Raw genomic sequence first — 18,549 nt, 5'->3', positions numbered from 1 at the left:
CCGGGGCTAATATTATAGTGATTTCCCGTGAACCTCGTGTCTGAAAACCGGATGCAGGCTGCTGCCGCTGCACAGTTTTCTGCACAACTCCTTTGACAGCGACTTTGGCGCGGCGGCAGGTTTTGGCAGCGCCTCTCTCACGGACAAACACCACACCCTCCTTTGAGCGCATCCGTATCTGTCAGATTCGGATCTGTCTCTCTTGCTCACTCTTTCAGTCATCACATCCACAGCACTTGTTCTGATCCTGAAGCTCTCATTGGTGAGCCTAAGAAAAGTCAAGGGAGGTAGTAGAAGAACATAAATAAAGCTTGCCATGCATCTGCCAGATAAATTGACCTCTTCTGGCCTGGCCACCATGATAATTTTGGGCAAGGATTTCTCAAGGATCCACTGCATACTGTACCGGAATGCTGCAGAAGAAAAGGAAAGCAGCAATGATACGCTTGTACAGTAGAGAATGGGTTGATGGTCCATTGGTCCTGTGTGTGACCATCTTTCTACGCCGCTTAAGCCTCCCCCCACATCCACGCTGGATCCGGCCTAAGTTGTTGATGCCTCCCTTTCAGACGCTTATGTCCGCTAGTGATTCACATTGTTCACTGATGCGTTGCCTCAAGTCTGTGAGAAATAGTACAGTGATTGAGATAGCAGTACGACCCATGTACTGCAATGTGTTTACACCAAACAGAACTTGACCTACACTAATATGTTGGGCCACTGAAAAATGATAATGGTATGTATTTGCTTCTCCAAGGTCCAGGTGTTCATAACAGCATCAAGGAAAATGGAATCCTATCCGTTAATTCAATGCCCGTGGGCCACGCGAGAGGAACATTAGCTGTTCTATTCACGCGCGAGCCCACACCACCATGCCCAGAAAAACTCATGCAGCTGACTTTTCTAAATCTAGTATGATGGCGCTGATTGGCTGCGTACGTACTCCTTTGCCTAAAACGCCCTCAAAACCTAGGACGGATTTCTCCATATATGGTGTAAATATATGTATAACTCGCACATATCCATCTATCAACCTGCCTTCATAATTGTTAAGTTTGCGACTTTAGTTTTTGGAAACTTTGGTGGAATTTGAAAGTGGAAACTAAGGACCATTAGGAGTGTTTCTACTAATACGATTTTCACAGGTGAAGACAAAGCCTTTAAAGTAAAAAAGAAAAAGATTCACCCTGCTTCAATTCTAGTTTATTTATATTTATATTTTAGAAGCAGCTTCACGTTATAGTATCTTGGTTTGTACAAAATATGAAGCCAAAGCCGATATAAGTCTTCCCAACAGACCCTAAACACTTCAACATCCAACATTATTAGATGTTTCATATCGCTGCCTAAATTACCATAACTAATAGGATGGCCTGTGCAATTGCGCTGCTAGGATGCGCGCTTCATTAATAGCGTAATTTAACTTGTACCCTTTGATCTCCTATGTTTCACCGTTATGTCCTGATCTTAAGCCAAAATGCTTCACCAAAATGTGTTGATCATCACTAGAAGTATCTGTTCCACAATCAATGATATGCGAGCTACATCTTGCATCGCTGCGGCTTGGGTAGCATTATGACCTCGAGCTATATATATACAAGTTTAAGGCACTGGGAAAAGAAAGGAAGAAAGAAACAACAAAATAAAGATACCTAGAAAGCAAGAAATTCTAGGATGGCATCCATCTGTTAAAAAAAGATAAAAAGATGTACACACTAAACAAGATTGGTGGTCTGCCCTTGCTTAGATTAGGCGCATACCTTACCATGAGCGTGCCCATGTGTGTACTGGCACTATTCCAACCTACAATTTAATCCAAGGAGAAAGGTGAGCCTATATGTTTATTTGAATTAAATTGGGACTAGAACTCGGTGGGCAGGTTCCTCAATAGAACCTGCTACTCTGACAACTTGTTACCATTGTGTCCATTTTTTATAAATGAAAAGGTTTTGAAAATGTGAAATAGCCATTTTCGTCCCTCAACTATGGTTGAGGTTCAACTTCGTCCCTTAACTTTTAAAGTGGCTGTTTCAATCCTCCAACTTTTATTTTAGGCTCAATCTTATCCCTCCTTCTACATGGCATGGCACGCTATCATACCACATCAACTCCAGCATTCCACATTGTTTAATTTTACGCTGATTAGAACATTACTATTTTTGAAAAGAATATCTAGGAGAATAGTCTTAAATCTTAACCGTTTGAGTGTCCAAAAGCATCTTGGAAGGAAAACAGATTTGTTTAATCTGCAATGCTATTTCTTGGTACTCACATGCTAATAACGGAAATTCCAAAGTACCATAACCCTACAACTCCAACCAAAATCTACCTAAAATTTTTCAATCCAGCATGGTGTGCTGGAGCTGATGTGGCGCGGCTGCATGGCATGCCATGTAGGACAAGGGATGAGATTGAGCCTAGAAGATAAGTTTAAGAAGTAAAACGGTCATTTTAACGGTTTAGGGATGAAAGTTGAACTCGATGCATAGTTGAGGGATGAAAAAGGCTAAATTATGTACACCACCGGATCTGGCAAAACGGATGCGACACTGCCGCAGCACGTACAGCGACAAAGCGCAATGGATGAGCTGGTCTGCGCTGCCTCCTCCGGCAGCTCTCCCTCCCCGGCCTCTTTCTTCTCCGCCACCGGCCAGCACCAGGAGCACGAGTTCGTGCCCTGTGATGTCCTGGAGGGATGGCTGGAGGACGACGACTGGATGGATGGCCCCCGGGACGGCGGCGACGAGGGCTCTCGCTCGCCGGGCAACGACCTGCTGTCCGGCGAACCGCCGGCACCTGCGCCAAAGAGGCGGGGCCGGAAACTAGGGCCCCGGTCCAACGGCCCCGCCCTTACCCACGTGGAGAAGGAGCGGCAGCGGCGGGACAAGCTGAACCGCCTCTTCTGCGAGCTCCGGGGCGCGGTGCCTAACGTGTCCCGGATGGACAAGGCGTCCCTCCTCGCCGACGCGGCCACCTACATCACCCAGCTGCGCGGCCGTGTTAAGCAGCTCGAGTCCGAGAACGGGCTTGCCGCAGCGGCCGCCCCAGTGGCGGCCCCCTACTCGGTCGGCGTCCAGGAGAATCTGGAGGTGCGGATGGTCGGGAGGGAGGCGGCGGCGCTGCGCCTGACGACCGCGGCGCGCCACGCGCCCGCGCGCTTCATGCTCGCGCTCCACGCGCTGGATCTGCCGGTGCAGCACGCGTGCGTGTGCCTCGTCGGCGGCATGACCGTGCAGGACGCCGTTGTGGACGTGCCCGCCGCCGCGCTGCGGGACGAGCGCGCCCTCCGCGCAGCACTGTTATACCGGCTGCAGCAGACCGGCTATTAGCCTCGTGGGCCGGCAGGTTTGCGCTGATCGATCTGCTCCGATTCAAGCACCCCTACTCGTGATTCATGGCCGGCTTGACATAATAATCTGGCACCAAATCAAGCTAGCTGCATCGTTCTTGTAGATCTATTGTGATGTTGCTGTCCGTGTTTGCATTGCACATGCATATAGTAGTGCGATGCTTAGTGTGTTTAAATTTTTGGTGGTGGCGGGCGCATCGACTCAAAAAGGAATGATGGCTAGAATTTAGGGCTTGTTTCAGGCAGGAGAGGGGTTTAATTAGATTGTGTATGTGCTATTATTGGATTGGTGAGGAAGTCAGCTCATGTACCTGCTGACAAGCAGTCCAAAGCAGGAATAATTGGATCCAATCCCTACGCATCTACAATTAAACCCGAGGGTTTATTGTTTGGATTATTAGGCACATATTTCTTGGGAAGTTTCTGGATTTTGTTCCATCAAAAACAGAATCGAAGATAGAGCTTCCCAGAGAAATACATAGGTCAGTTGTGTCATGCATGTATCAGTTTATTTATTTGCTTCAAGCGATCGAGATGCTGTCAAAACAGTGTGTTCTTCTTGTACGTGTTCGTCTTCTGAATTTCATGTTCCATGTGTGGTTTTATATTTGGTTCCCCGCCGCGGCAGTGTTCATGCGTACGTTGATCTATCCAGGCATTACACGTGCAGTGGTTATTTTATCCTAGCTATCTAGTCTATGATGTATGTACAACGAGCTGTGCATTTGGTTGACTTGTTGTTTGGTTTGACGACAGACCTCTGCTAGCTCTTCTTTCGAGGACTTGTTATTTCTATTGCTTATCAATTGATTTTCAACATCTCTTCTGAATTCAGATGTAGCACGTAACTGCTTTCTTAATTACTTTCTGCTGAATTCTCAACATGTTCAGGCTATTGAGGGATCGGAAAATATGAATTCTCACTGACATATACGGGTATGGCTCGTTCAGTTTTGTTCACTGCATATAAAAACTTTGCAAGCCTAAAAGGAATTCAAACTGATACTACTTAATTTGGATTAACTTTGTTACTATTCTTGATTTTTTTTCTTTTTTGAAAAAGAGGATCACATTTATGTCCATGTGCAATGCATGCTTTGCATTGCATTGTCTTTTCCTTGTAGCTAGGAAAAGCTAAGGAAGCAAGCACAACTCCCATTCTCTACACCGAAGAATATTTACTGATAATTTTGTTCTGCTTGTTAAACTATTCCCTTCTGAAGCGAAAAATTGGGACAGATTCGTAAATGAATATGCAGTACTCAAATATGCTAAATGAATAATTACAACGAGAAAAAGGAACCATTGATGAAGAACATATTTTTTCGATAAAGGAAACTTTATAGATCTTAGACCATTATCTCAAGGCAGCCTCACATCGAGGATTGAGATGCATCTCATGCTTTTTGGACGGTGAAATTCCCAGTATCGTATGAAAGGGATGGGGACGCAGAAAAGGTGAAAGGAAAATTCGATCTTTTCCATATGGTTTCACACGGGACGTACACAATTTATATCTAAAAAAAGACACATGTTATGGTCATTTGAATAATAAAATGGAGATAAAGTAAATTATTTGGTGCACCCAAACGTATTCGAGATACATAAACAGTGTTGTAATAAATTATATACTGATACGAGGTTAATTATTACTAGCTACCTGGTCCTTATTTGTACCTTTTGGGGTATCATCTACTTATTCCTTTTCTACACAGGTTCATCATTATTTATTGCGGCCTGCATTGGCCGGGCAGCTAGAGGGTAGGACTCACTGGTGTCGATTTCAGCATTGTTAGAACTCTAGCTAGCTAGGATGCTGATAGCTGTACAGAACCCATGACAGCGTCTCGGTGCAGTCAATCTAGAAGCCACGGAGTACACATACGATGGCACATTAAGGGTGTGTTCGTTTCCTGAGGTCTAAAGTTTAGAGGGGTCACCTCAAAGAGAATCTTGTCATTTAGAAGTATTAAATAAAGTCTAATTACAAAACTAATTGCAGAACCCCAGTGCTAATTCGCGAGACGAATCTAATGAGGTATATTAGTCCATGATTAGCGGATGATTACTGTAGCATCACTGTGTCAAATTATGGATTAATTAGGCTCATTAAATTTGTCTCGCGAATTAGCACCCAGCTGTGCAAAAAGTTTTATAAACAGATTTTATTTAATACTTCTAAATAGCAAGATTCTCTTTGATGTGATGGGTCTAAAGTTTAGAGGGTAGGAAACGAACGGGGCCTAAATCTCTGCCCCTCGTCGATCAACAGTTTGCTCGATCTATCTAGAAACTGGTGGGGTAGCCACTCTCGGTCACAATGTGAATCACGGCCGGAGATGCCGGCGACCGATCTGCCTCCGCCGGCTGCAGATCTAGTTGTGGGAGGAGCTGAGCCCCGCCGGCCGGCCAGCAACGGGTGAAGGCTTTCTGCAGAGAAGCCATCCTCGATCGACGAGGGCCATGCCGGCTTGGAGGGCTGGAGCCGGGCAGGGCTAGGGCATCACTACTGTCACCTCACCTGCCGCCGACGGAAGCGGCACATGGAGATGGAGGTGACCCATATATGTGCTAGCTGGACCGCTCGTACGAACGGCCTCACCTCAATCTCAGATCACTGCACACGGGACCCAGCAGAGACGGTAAATGGAGACGAACCTTTCGCCGGCGTTCGTTGGGGGCAATGTGTGGGGGCCGGCCGGCCGGCGGGCCACGCCATGCGTGCACGGCAACCACGTGCGACTTGTGTGCGTTGAGCGGCTGCCGTTGGGCAAAGCTGCTGTACTTTGATGCTTTCGCTGATTTTCTTTGCGCAGAGGCTATAGGGGCTCCGTATATCACGTATAGCGACATCAGATATGGACACACACACCCACGCGCGCGCGCCCATTACCTCCCAGGGATAGCAACCCGTCCGAGACAGCACCTTTATTTCGTCTTTCAAAAGATTTTATGGAAACGGTGTTGAGCCAAAATTTCTTCATCTTGCTTTGATCAGCAGCATGTCATGACTCATGAGGCAAAAAGGACAGGTCCCACTCAGTGACGGAGCTAGCAGTCAATCCAAGGGGGCCCTGATTGCTTAGTATTAACACCTTCTCTAAATAAAAATTATACAAACTAGGAAATAGATGATTTACTGGGGAAGCATCACTCGAGGTTTAGACTTTAAAAGCAAGAAAGGAAATAAAGAAGCAAATATGAACTACACTAGGATGTGCAGTAGTACTAATATCCAAACAAAGCAAATGAACTACTTGATGAAAGTAAAATGCATAGGAGAATATACATGCATGCGGCCATGCAAACGTGCAAGAGTAATGTGTATGCAGTAAACATAGGCTACCATCCTTTATGCATGAGCGTCATGCAGATGCATGTGTCAAACACAAATTGCTGGCCATGCAGATGCGCAAGAGTAGTGCGTTATGCAGTAAATACCTTTTAATCTATATATACTGCTATATTTTAATCATGTATAAGCCAATGTCTTACACAAAGCACCGGTGTCTAGATTTAGCAATTCCAAAATATCCAATTGCACCACAGTGCATATGTATGGCTACTTATTAAAACTGTTGAGTTGAATACACCGACCAATTCAACCCGCATCGGAGTGACACGCCACAACTCGCGCAAATTTGAGTTATTTGTTCACTAACTAACATGATCACAGACATTGGATATAGTAGGTACATGATAAAATCAACAGTTAGATGCAATAAATGGTTGCATTGGGATAATAGCACATTTGTACTACCGTGGCGGTAAAGTGCATGTGGTCTTCCGGCCGCTCGAGGCACACTTTGGATAGATGTGCAAAACCTTAGGAGAAGGCTTTGGGGATTGTCGCTGGAAATCTCCAGCCGGGTGGCGGAATGCACCCGTCTAATCCTAGTTAAGGATGGGTTTGGAGAAGACTTAGGAGCGCTTGATCGATTGGCGGATGAACACAGGAAAGGCACAAGGATTTTAGAGTGGTTCGGGCCGCCAGAGCGTAATACCCTACGTCCACTTGGGTGTTGTATTGACTGTGTAAGCCTTAGATAAGCCTGAGCTTGAGATGTAAGGTTGGCCTCTTGTAAGCCTTGGATTGTCTTCTAACGAGTGCACTCTCCCTTTTATAGTCCAAGGAAGGTGCTTACACTGAGCGGGGTCCCGACAGGTGGGCCCGGCCTACAGGAGCCTATTCTATGAGTGGTATGGAGATCTTCATCTCCAGCTCCTCTCTGTAGTCCTCTCTATCGAGGAGCTGATATGCGTATCTACAGCCAGGATATGGTCTTGTGCCGCCTTACCGGCACGGTGCCTGCTGTCAGTGTTACGCACAGTGGAAGACGTGTTGTCACTGTTGGGCTAGAACCCTCTGTCAGGTGTAGGAGCTGTGCTGACCCGCCGCGCCGTCGCCTCTGCGCGCACTGTGGCAGCACACGCCTCGGCTCTCCTGCAGCAGACCATCATTACCCACGCGCGCGGTGCCGTGATTGAACTGTACGCCGCTTGCGTACAGTATACGGTGATACGACGCGCCGCCTTGGAAACAGGCGGGCTTACCGTGGTGTCAGCTCACCTGCCCAGTGTGTCAGTGGCAGGCCATACTTTTGACTTGGACGCACCCAGCCCACCTACCCGCATTTAATGCGGTAGTTGGGCTGGAGTCCCGCGAAGGGCCTTCTGCCATGGGCACGTGGCAGGGCCAGCCCCGCTCATACCACGGAGGCGGCACGTGGCGGCACCGGACCCCTTCCCGGGGGGAGGGGGGTCCAGGCCCCGAGGCTGGTCAGAGCGGTCAGGCCCGTGGAGGTCTGGCCCCCACACGTAGCGGCCCCGGACCTCCCTAGGGAGTTCGGGTCCGTGGGGGCCACCCGAGAGCACCCCTGCCCTCATGGGCACGTGGAGGCCACGGACCTATAAGAGCACGGGGGCGGTCCGGAGACCATGATCCTAGCTGTCAGACCCGGGCCGTATGCCACGTCACCCAGAGGACGAGGAGGAGGTTACGGATAGCGAGACGCTAAGGGTCTGGACACCCTAGCAGGAGGTACCCCTGTCCGTATGTACCGACAGAGGCCCCCGGGCCCACCTAGGGTAAGGAACGAACCCGCAGGTGGGGCCATATCCCAGCGTTGCGCCGGGTGGACAGCTTGTTCCCGTCGGGAAAAGGGCATGGTTGTCTTTTTCCCCTTAGCGGGATCCCCGAGGGGCCCGTCCTCCGCTCACGCTGTGCGCGTCAGGCGGTTCAGATTCTTGTCTTATTCGAGCCCGTCCCGTGGCTCGGGCGGTTCGGATTCCGCCTCCCCCCCCCCCCCGCCTCTAGCGGCCACGCCTTTGACTGGCGGGCCCGGGCCCACCAGTCATTGGGTGTGAGAGGAGGGGGCCTGGTGCAGGCGACCTTTCGGCTTCTCCTCGGTCGCCGCGGAGCTCGAGAGGGTGAACAGCTTTTACATAAAAGGTAGGCGCCGAAGGAAACGGCTACCTTTTCGCTCTTGCCTTCAACAGACGCCGCAGCGCTCTTTCGTCTTCGCACACACCTTGCAATCAGCTTCCTTGCGCTCGCATTCCTTCTCCTTCCTGCTCCCTCGCGATCCATCCCCCGCAATCGCAGTGCCCATCACCATGTCTTCGCTCCCTTTTCCGCACCGCTTCCAGAGCCAGACCTAGCTGGACTTGGTGCGCCGCCTTGTGGGATGGACCGTGCCGGAGCACGCCGGGAAGATAAGGGCCGGTAAAATCCCCCTCCGCGACCTTGCTGCGGGGGAGTTCATCCTCTTCAACTCGTACGCCATGTGCGGGTTGGTGCCTCCAATATCCTCCTTCTTCCTCCTGCTCCTGGAGGAGTTCGGCCTCCAGCTTCATCACCTCACCCCCCTAGTCCGTCCTCCTCGTGGCGGTCTTCGCCCACTTCATGGAGATGTTCGTGAGGGTCCGCCCCTGCACCGCCATCTTCAGGCATTTTTATGCCTTGGTCGGGACAAGGAGGAGCAAGCGCGAGGTTGGCGCCTACTACTTCCAGCTCCGGCACGGGATGACGAACTCCTACATCCGTGCCTTCTCCAGCTCCAAGTGGGAGGATTGGCGTGAAGGATGGGTTATCGCTGAGGCCGACCCCCACGACCGCCTGGAGTTACCAACGGAGGGGCCCAGAGCGACTGGAGCACCTGGAAGGCCAAGCCGTCGCTGCCGGAGGAGCTCGGCCCGGTCCTTGATCAGGTCAAGAATCTCTCCAGGAGCGGCCTGACGTCCCTGATGGTGGTGGGTGATTTCCTGAAGCGCCGCATCGCCCCCTGCAGCAGCGGACAAGGATGGCCTACATGTACAAGGGGACAAACGACTGTTGCAGGATCGCGCGGGGGACCCGGCTCTGATTTCTCCAAGGCAGAGCTGGAGGCGGCGTTCCGGGCGATGACCGACGAGGCGTTCAGCCTGGAGTCCCTGGTCCTCCTGAGCGGGATCAAAGGCATGTGCGAGGACCAGGCGTTGCGGTCGACGGTCCTGGCGTCGATGCCGACCCTCGACGAGGGTGGCCTGGCGGTCCGACAGCTGAGAGGCGACCCCAATCGCGGGATCCACATCCCCGGCGCCTCACCCGACCACCAGCAGCGCGCCAGCCAAGGTCCCAGGGGGCCAAGTCCCAGAGGTCCGGCCCCCGCCGGGAAGGGAAAAGACAAGGTGCCGGTGCCGGAGCACCGCCACAAGGACAATATGGAGGGGTCCAAGTCCCGGAGGCTCTAGCGCAGTGACGGCTCCTTCGTCGGGGAGCCGGCCCCCAAACGCCAAAAGACGGCGGAGGCGGAGAGACAGAGCAGAGCTCCACCACCTCCGCCGCAACGCCAGCAGCCGGAGGGGAGGCCGGAGAAGGCTCGACGGCCTTCTCCGGAGCAGCAGATTCCTCCGCCGCCACCGACGACACGGCACCCAGCGACGCCACCACCACCGACAGAGCAAAGGCCACAAACCCCGCCCCCACCACCAGAAGCACCAGCGGCCGGGGACCACCACCAAAGGTCCGGGGGGTCCTCGGCAGGAAAAAAGGTCCCCCCAGTCGTCCGGGGTGGTTGGGAGTGGTATGACTTCGTGTAAGTAGTCTTCTCAGAGCTTTTCATTTCTCCATTTGTCTTCTGAGGCCCTAACCATGTCGGTGATATGACAGGCCCCTTCCTTCGGACGCATCGAGCACGTCCGCCGGAGCCGCTCCAGCTGGGGGGTCCGGCCCCCAGCCAGTACCTTCATCTTCCCCTACTGGGGGGTCAGCGACAACTCCAGCAGGGACTCCGCCCGTGCCAGCACCAGTAGCCACCGGACCCAGAGGTCCGAAGCCGGAGGCTGCCACACCTCTAAGGCTCGAAGCCGCCCCCAGGAGCAGGCCACCAGACCTGCTGCGACGACCGAGGCCCCAGCAGCTGCAGCAGTAGCGCCGGACGCCATGGCGGAGCCCCCTCCAGCTGAATCAGCAGCACAGAAGGCTGCAGTAGCGGCAGAGGCGGTAGCACCGGAGGCTGCGGAGGTGCCGGAGGCAGCGGCGCCGGAGGTCGTAGAGGTCGCCAGCACCATCACTCCACCCGCGCAGGAGGAGGAACCGGAGGTGGTGCTGGGGAGGCGCCTTCTCCCGAGCCCAGCGGAGATCCCCCTCCCCCGCCTTTTTGCCAAGAGCCAACAGGTTCAGAAGGAGCTGGAGGCAGGCATCCGCCGGGAGTGGGAGAGGCTGGAGGCGGAGCGCCTTCGGCTCTCCGACTGGGAGCGCCGCCTGGGGGACCGCATCAAGACCGTCTCCGCCCGCTACACCGAGGAGCGTGCCGAGCTCGCGCTGGAGCGCGAACTCCTGCAGGAGCAGTTGCAGAAGGCTCTCGACTGAGAGGCGGCAACTGCCCAACGGGAGAGAGCGGCCGCACGGCAGGAGAAGCATGCCACCAAGCGGGAGCTCATGGCGGAGATGAGGGTGAACGCGGCGGCGGACAAGGAGAAGACCGCCCTGGAGCTGGCCAACCAGGCCAAGGTGGTGGTGGAGGTGACCAAGGAGCAGAAAGTTGCCCTTGCGGAACGGGTGGCAGCCGTGGCGGAGAGAGAGGCCAAGCTTGCCGCCCACGAAGAAGAGGAGGCGGCCCGGATCCAGGAGCTCCAGGAGTGGGAGGCGGCCGTGGAGGAGGAACTGGCGGCCGGGACCCGGAGGCTCCAGGAGCGCGAGGTGGCCCTCCAGGAGAAGGAGGCCAAGGTGGAGGGGTTCCTGGCGGAGCGGAGCGCCAGCATTGGCCGGATCGTAAGGTGGGCCGGTGAGGTGAACCCCTCCCTGGATGCACTCGGAGCAAGCCCCATCTGGGTGGCGGAGGCCCCATCTTCACTTGGCGCCGCCCTCCAGGTGCTGGATTCCACCGCCGAGCGACTGCGAGACCTGGAGTTTGTCATGCACGACCTCCTGGAGACAGAAGGGCGAGCAGTTGCCCGGGGGACGGCAGAGTATATCCTTACCTGCTTCCGGAGCCACGACCCCGCCTTCCAACTGACTCCCGTCCTGGTTGGTCCCATCCGGACGACGGCGGCCGCCGCGCAGGAAGGAGTACAGGAGGCGGCAGACATGGTGGTGTCCCGCATCCGACGCCGTCCCGGACCTGCAGGGAGTGGGGACGCTTTCGGACCACCAGAACAATAGGACTAGTATCTTTGCTATTATTTTTGTAATATAACTTTGTGATGTTCTGTACATTATCAGTAATGCATTTAAGTATTTCATGCGTCTACTTATTGCGAAAAAACTTAGCTATTTTTTTATTGTCGATCCTGTGAAGTGTTCTCGAACATACCGAGGTCCCCTTGGCCCCCTGGGAGGTAGTCGCGATGGGTCGGGACTAGCTGCCATAGAACTGAGGTCCTGCATATGACTTAGGATCGACGCTTAGTAGACGTCCCCACGAGGTCCCAGACTTACCAGCGAGGATCTTCTGAGTTGCGTAGCGAGTCAGAGCACCAGGGCCTAGGTTCAGGGATTAAAAGGGGTCCCAGCCCCCGGGTCCATGGTTCGAGGTACAACGGTACTCGCCCTAGGGGGTCAGGGCGTGTAGGCTTAGGGTACGGAACTAGGCTAAGCGGCTACACAACCCTGGACCTCAGCAAAGAACAAGCACGTCTCCCTGAAGCCAGTTCCCAGATGTCCGTTTCCTTTTCTCCTGCGAAACAGAGGTCCTGGGGCAGAGACGCAGCGTAGCAACTCAAGAAAAGGCCTCGGGCACGTCACAGACGTTAATGACCACGTGGGGGGTTAGTGTAGCGAGAAGCAAAGAAAAAATAGGATCGCATAAACCTTAAGGACACACTGAGAAGTGAGAACAAATCTTTCCTTAATGAATTGGTACAAAGGAATTGTGTGATGTACGCCAGGGGCTGGGTTTATGAGGGCGGACCTCCACCGCCCTAGTCCGCACAGTGATGCTACCAATTATAAAGGAAAATTTTTCCCTCAACTAGGCCCTAGGGATAGAACTTACGGAGGTGCTCAATGTTCCATGGATTGGGTAGCTGCATGCCTTCCTCCGTAGCCAAACGAACAGATCCGGGTCGGCACACCTTTGTCACCTTGAAGGGCCCTTCCCAGCTGGGGGAGAGTTTGTGCAGCCCCTCTCAGTTCAGGATTCGCCTTAGGACCAGGTCCCCGACCCGGAACTCCCTACTATGCACGAACCGTTGATGATAGCGCCGGAGCGCTTGGTTGTACCGTGCGTTTCGGACTGCTGCTCACCATCTTCGCTCGTCGACGAGGTCCACGTCTTGGCGACGCTGCTGTTCCTGCAAGTCCTCATCAAAAGCTTGGACTCGTAGAGAGCCCATGGTGATCTCCGGGGGATGGCATGCTTCGGCCCCGTAGACTAGGAAGAAAGGGGTTTCCCAGTCGCCTGGCTGGGTGTGGTCCGGTTCCCCCATAGCACGCTCGGAAGCTGGTCAAACTATTTTGCGCCATGTTTCTCAAGATCGCAGTAGGTCCGAATCTTGAGCCCTCTGAGGATCTCAGCATTAGCCCGCTTGACTTGGCCATTGCTCCTGAGATGCGCCACTGGGGCGAAATAGAGCTGGATGCTAATGTCTTCACAGTACTCTTGAAAGTATTGGCTCGTGAACTGAGTCCCATTGTCGGTGATGACCTGGTTCGGGACCCCAAACCGGCACACAATTTACTTGAGGAAGGCAGTTGCTGACGCCTTGGCGATGTTGACCACTGGGTTGCTTTCGGAAACTTGGTGAATTTGTCAATAGCGACGTAGAGGTACCGGTACCCGCCGATGGTCCTAGGGAAGGATCCCAAGATATCCAACCCCCATACAGCAAAGGGCCAAGAGGGAGGATTCATCTGCAGTGACTGGGCTGGTGTGTATCTGCTTTGCATGGAACTGGCATGCCTTGCAGGACCTTACCAACTCAGTTGCATCCTGGAGCGCCGTCGGCCAGTAAAAACCATACCGAAAGGCCTTACCGACCAGCGTGCGGGATGAAGAATGACTTCCGCACTTGCTTCCATGGATCTCCACGAGCAAGTCGCGGCCCTCTTCTTGGGTGATGCATAGCATGAGGATGCCGTTGGCGCCACGGCGGTAGAGATCCCCTTCTACCACAGTGTAACGCTTAGCCATCCGGACTATACGCTCAGCAGATGCTTGGTCTTCAGGAAGGAAACTATCTTTCAGGTAGTCCTGGGCTTTAGATATCCATGCATCGGGACCTTTCTAAGAAACTGGGCGTGGCTCCCTGAGGTCTTCGGGACCCTCAAGGGAGCACACAACCCTTGGCGGGCTCCACGGATGGAGCACCGCCGGGACCGCTAGCTTCGAGGTGCTAGTCCGGCCCCCTTCGCCCAGTTCGGCAGGCTGGGCGGAAGGCTTCAGCAGACGTCTTCAGAAAACGCCCTCCAGCACGGATGCCTGAGTCGATGCCCTCGCGGAGAGTGCATCAGCCACTGAGTTGCCTTCGCGTGGAATATGTTGCAGTTCCAGCACATCGAAGTCCTTCTCCAGCTTCCTCACATGAATGAGGTAGGCTGCGAGCTGGGAATTGTTGCAGCAACACTCTCCCCGGACATGCCTGATGACGAGTTGAGAGTCTCCTTTGACCAGGAGCTCCCGGACCCTCAGGGACAGAGCCACCGTAAGTCCAAAGATTAAGGCCTCATATTCCGCCATGTTGTTGGTGGCCTCAAAGTACAGGTGCACCATGTACTTCACTTGCTCGCCATGTGGGTCGATGAGGACCACGCCGGCCCCAGCCTTCTTACTACGGGCGGACCCGTCGAAGAAGAGCGTCCAGTGGGGTCCGGTGAAGACCGGAGCCCTGGCTTCCATACGTGGGGGGTCCGACCCATGGTCCGAACCCCCTGGGACACTTGGTGCTGGTGTCCATTTCGCAACGAAGTCAGCAAGGACCTAGCTCTTGATGGCATGTTGTGGCTAGAAGTCGAGTAGAAATCCAACGAGCTCAGCTGCCCACTTGGCGATGTTGCCCGTGGCGTTGGAATTGTGGAGGATGGCCCTCAAAGGGTAGGAGGTCCCCACCACAATCTTGTGGGCCTGCAAATAATGACAGAGTTTCCTGTACGCAATAAGTATAGCATAAAAGAGTTTATGCGTCTCAGGATACCTGGCTTTTGCCTCATGAAGGACCTCACTGACATAGTAGACCGGCCTTTGGACGGTCTTGACTCTGCCAGCCGGACTGGATCCTTCTCCTTGGACTGGGGACTCGCCGGACCCCAGGTCGAAAGGTGCTTCCCTAGGTCGGGACCCGGCCGGACCCTCCGAAGCAGGGCCGGTTGTTAGACTGGCGGAGGCCGGACCTCCTTCTCCTACAGGAGGATCCACAGGGGCCCCCTGCGGGAGATGCTCGGACCTCTCTGTGACCAGCACCATGCTGATCACTTCGGCCGTCGCTGCAAGGTAAAGAAACAGTGTCTCACCTGGGTCCGGTGCGACCAGGACCGACAGGGAGGTGAGGTACTGCATCATCTCCTGGAAGGCTTGCTCTGCCTCTTCAGTCCATGTGAATGGACCGGACCCCCTCATCAGCTTGAAGAAGGGAAGGGCCCTCTCTGCCAGCCTCAAAATGAAGCGGCTGAGGGCTGCAAGAGACCCCGTCAACCTCTACACGTCCTTGAGACGCGCAGGGGGCCTTATTGCCTCGATTGCCCGGACCTTATCCAGGTTTGCCTCGATCCCCCGGTGGAAGACCAGGAAACCAAGGAGCTTTCCCGCCGAAACACCGAAGACGCATTTCTCGGGGTTAAGCTTTGTACAGGTCGCGCGTAGCTTGTCGAAGACTTGAGCTAAATTTTCTAGGAGGGAATTTGATTCTCTAGTCTTGACAATGATGTCGTCAACATACACCTCAACTATATTTCTACCCAAATCACCTAAAGTGATGTTCATTGCACAAGCAAAGGTGGGTTGAGCATTAAGCAATCCATAAGGCATTACTATATAACAATAAAGACCGTCCACTGTTACAAAAATTGTATGCTTCCTATCATCTATAGCCATTTTCATTTGATGAAAACTAGAATAGGCATCTATGAAGAACAGCAAATCACACCCGGAGGTGGAGTCTACAATCTGATCTATTCGGGGAAGTGGATAAGGGTCTTTTGGACATGCCTTATTGAGGTTGGTGTAGTCGATGCACATCCGAAGCTTCCCGTTAGCCTTGGGGACAATGACCGGATTGGCCAACCACACTGGATGGTAGACCTCCTCGATGAAACCAGCCTGCAGCAGCTTGCGGACCTCTTAACGGATGAAGTTTTGCCGCTCGATGGACTGCTTGCGTGGCTTCTGCTGGACCGGCCTGGCGTCGGGGCGGATCTTCAGATGGTGCTCAATCACCTCCCTAGGGATCCCGGGCATCTGTGACGGTTCCCAGGCAAACACGTCGACATTTGCCCGGAGGAAGGCGATGAGCGCGCTTTCCTATTTCTCTCCCAGATTCCCACTGATGCGGGTGGTCTGGGAGGCCTCCGCTCCAACCTGGATGGTCTTCACGGGAACATCGTCCATATCAGACGGACGGACCTTGGGTGCCTTGGCGAGGGCCTTGGCACGCGAGGATGAGGGGTCGGACCCCTCGGCGCCGGCTGCGGGGGCAAGTCCTGTTGCCAGCGCGTGGAGTTTTTCAACTGCTACGACGGCAGCGGCCCGGTCGCTCTGGACGGTGAGGACGTCTGCCGAAGAAGACATCTTCAGGACCAGGTACCCATAATGGGCCACGGCTATGAACCGGTACAGGGCCGGCCTGCCGATGATGGCGTTGAAGGGGAGGTTGACTTCCGCAACTTCGAACTGCACGTTCTCAGTGCGGAAGTTGTCCTCCGTCCCGAAAGTAACCGGTAGGGAGATGGTCCCTACCGGGTACACGGGATTTGGGCCCACTCCGGAGAATGGGAGCGACGGTGCCAGCTTTGACTCCGAGATCTGCAGGTGTTTGAACGCTGCATAGCTGATGACGCTGAGGCCTGCACCTTCGTCGATCAGCACGTGGTGGAGGCGGACGTTGGCGATGGTGGGTGCCGTGACCAGCGGCAACACATCTGCGTCTGCCATGCTCTCCAGGCAGTCAGATGGCCCGAAGGAGATGGTGGTGCTCTTCCACCGCTGGTGGGGCGCCGCTTTCGGCGTCCCTAGCCTCACCGAGAGGACCTCTCGGCGAAGGGTCTTGACGTCTCGGTGGGAGATGAGCTCCGAACTGCCGCCGTACATGATGTACAGCTTCTTGCGGCGCTTGTCCCCGCCGGACTCAGAGTCGGACTGGTGGAAGAGACACTTGAGGTCTTTGTTGGGGTTTTGATACCCCAACTCTCTCTCCGTCGTGGCTGCGTCGGCATCCAAGGCTTTCTCCTTGCCGGACTGCTGCGGAGGGGAAGAGCCTTCCCTTGAGGCTTGGTCGCGCCTCTTGCTAAGGCGCTCCGCGAGCTTCTGGACCTCGCGACACTCGGTGGCGCTGTGGCGAGCCCCAGGATGAACAGGGCACGACCCAGGATCAGTGCGCTGTTGACGTGGGCGCTTGCCTCGGGAGTTCTGGCCCCCGGTCGTCGCAGCAGCAACGGCGGGACCCCCGATCCGTGACTTGTCAAAGCCACGGTTCTTCTTGTTCTTTTTCTTGCCGCTGCCAGGGGTAGCGACACTGGGCCCGCTCGTCTGACCGGGTCCTGCCTGAGTTGCAGAATGCCAGGCACGGCCTTCTGGAGCCCTGGCGCATTTGTCCGCCAAAGCGAACAAGGTGGTGACGGTTTCCACCTGATGAGTCACCAGCTTCTCAAGCATCTTCTTGTCACGGACCCCCTGGCGGAAGGTCGTGATGATAGACGCATCGGAGATACGTGGAATGGTTCCACGCACCTTAGTGAAGCAGGAGATGAAGGCCCGGAGGGTTTCTCCGGGTTGTTGCCTCACGGCGTGGAGGTGGGCCTCCACACCATGCTGCTGGTACGTACTGGCGAAATTCGCCGTGAACTGTGCGCAAAGCTCACCCTAGGACTGGATGGTCCCCGGAGTGAGGTTCATGAGCCAAGTCCGTGCTGGCCCTGTCAAGGCTACATGAAAGTAACTTGCCATGACGGCTTCGTTACCTCAAGCCGCCGTGATGGCGGTGATGTAGACCTGCAGGAATTCTGACGGATTGGAAGTCCCGTCGTACTTTTCCAGCAGATGTGGCCGAAACTTGGGCGGCCAGGCGACCGCGCGAAGGTGGTCTGCGAGCGCTGCGCAGCCCACCCCGGACACCGGTGCCTGGACAGGTCCCTGTGGCATCGGTGCTACCGCAGCCAGTTCGGCATCGAGGTCAGGACCCTCGATGTTGAGCCAGCGACCACGCGCCCGCTCAATGGAGATACGGGCATCCTCTCCCGCACGTCTGCGGTTGAGCTCGGCCCGGAGGTCCTCGGTCCGTGCACTCCTCACTGATGGTGAGTGCACAGAACCGGATGTGCTGCCCTGACGACGGCGTTGCCTGGACATAGACCCCCCACTGAGCCTGGGGAAGCCTGCGCCAGGTTGAGGAGGCGGTCGATGTCGTCACGCCATTACCTCCGGGCGTCAGGTGAGGCTGCCTCAGCAGGAGGGTTGCGGAGTAACTCCCTGGCCGCTACGAGGGGCCCATTCGGTGCGGGCACCGATTGGGCCGCGGAGACCCGCTCCGCAGCACGCGCTGCCGCCCTGGACGTAGGACGGCGTGAGGCG

At 54.6% G+C, this 18,549-nt stretch overlaps 1 protein-coding gene across 1 annotated transcript; it reads left to right on the top strand.

The window, feature by feature from the left end:
* Window positions 1–2,579: 2,579 nt before the first annotated feature.
* LOC112898436 (transcription factor MYC3-like) lies at window positions 2,580–3,635 on the top strand. The gene has a single exon (XM_025966757.1). It carries the CDS (start codon window positions 2,580–2,582, stop codon window positions 3,327–3,329), a length of 750 nt encoding a protein of 249 aa, XP_025822542.1. The 3' UTR covers window positions 3,330–3,635.
* Window positions 3,636–18,549: the final 14,914 nt, after the last annotated feature.

This window comes from Panicum hallii, chromosome 6 (assembly GCF_002211085.1).
Source record: "Panicum hallii strain FIL2 chromosome 6, PHallii_v3.1, whole genome shotgun sequence".
In the NCBI taxonomy this organism is placed as follows: Eukaryota; Viridiplantae; Streptophyta; class Magnoliopsida; order Poales; family Poaceae; genus Panicum; species Panicum hallii.
The sequence above is the reverse complement of the archived record's forward strand: the minus strand, read 5'-3'. Positions and strand labels throughout refer to the sequence as shown.

Excerpts from the sequence above, each read along its gene's own strand:
- LOC112898436 (XM_025966757.1), top strand. The coding sequence starts at position 2,580 with ATGGATGAGCTGGTCTGCGCTGCCTCCTCCGGCAGCTCTCCCTCCCCG.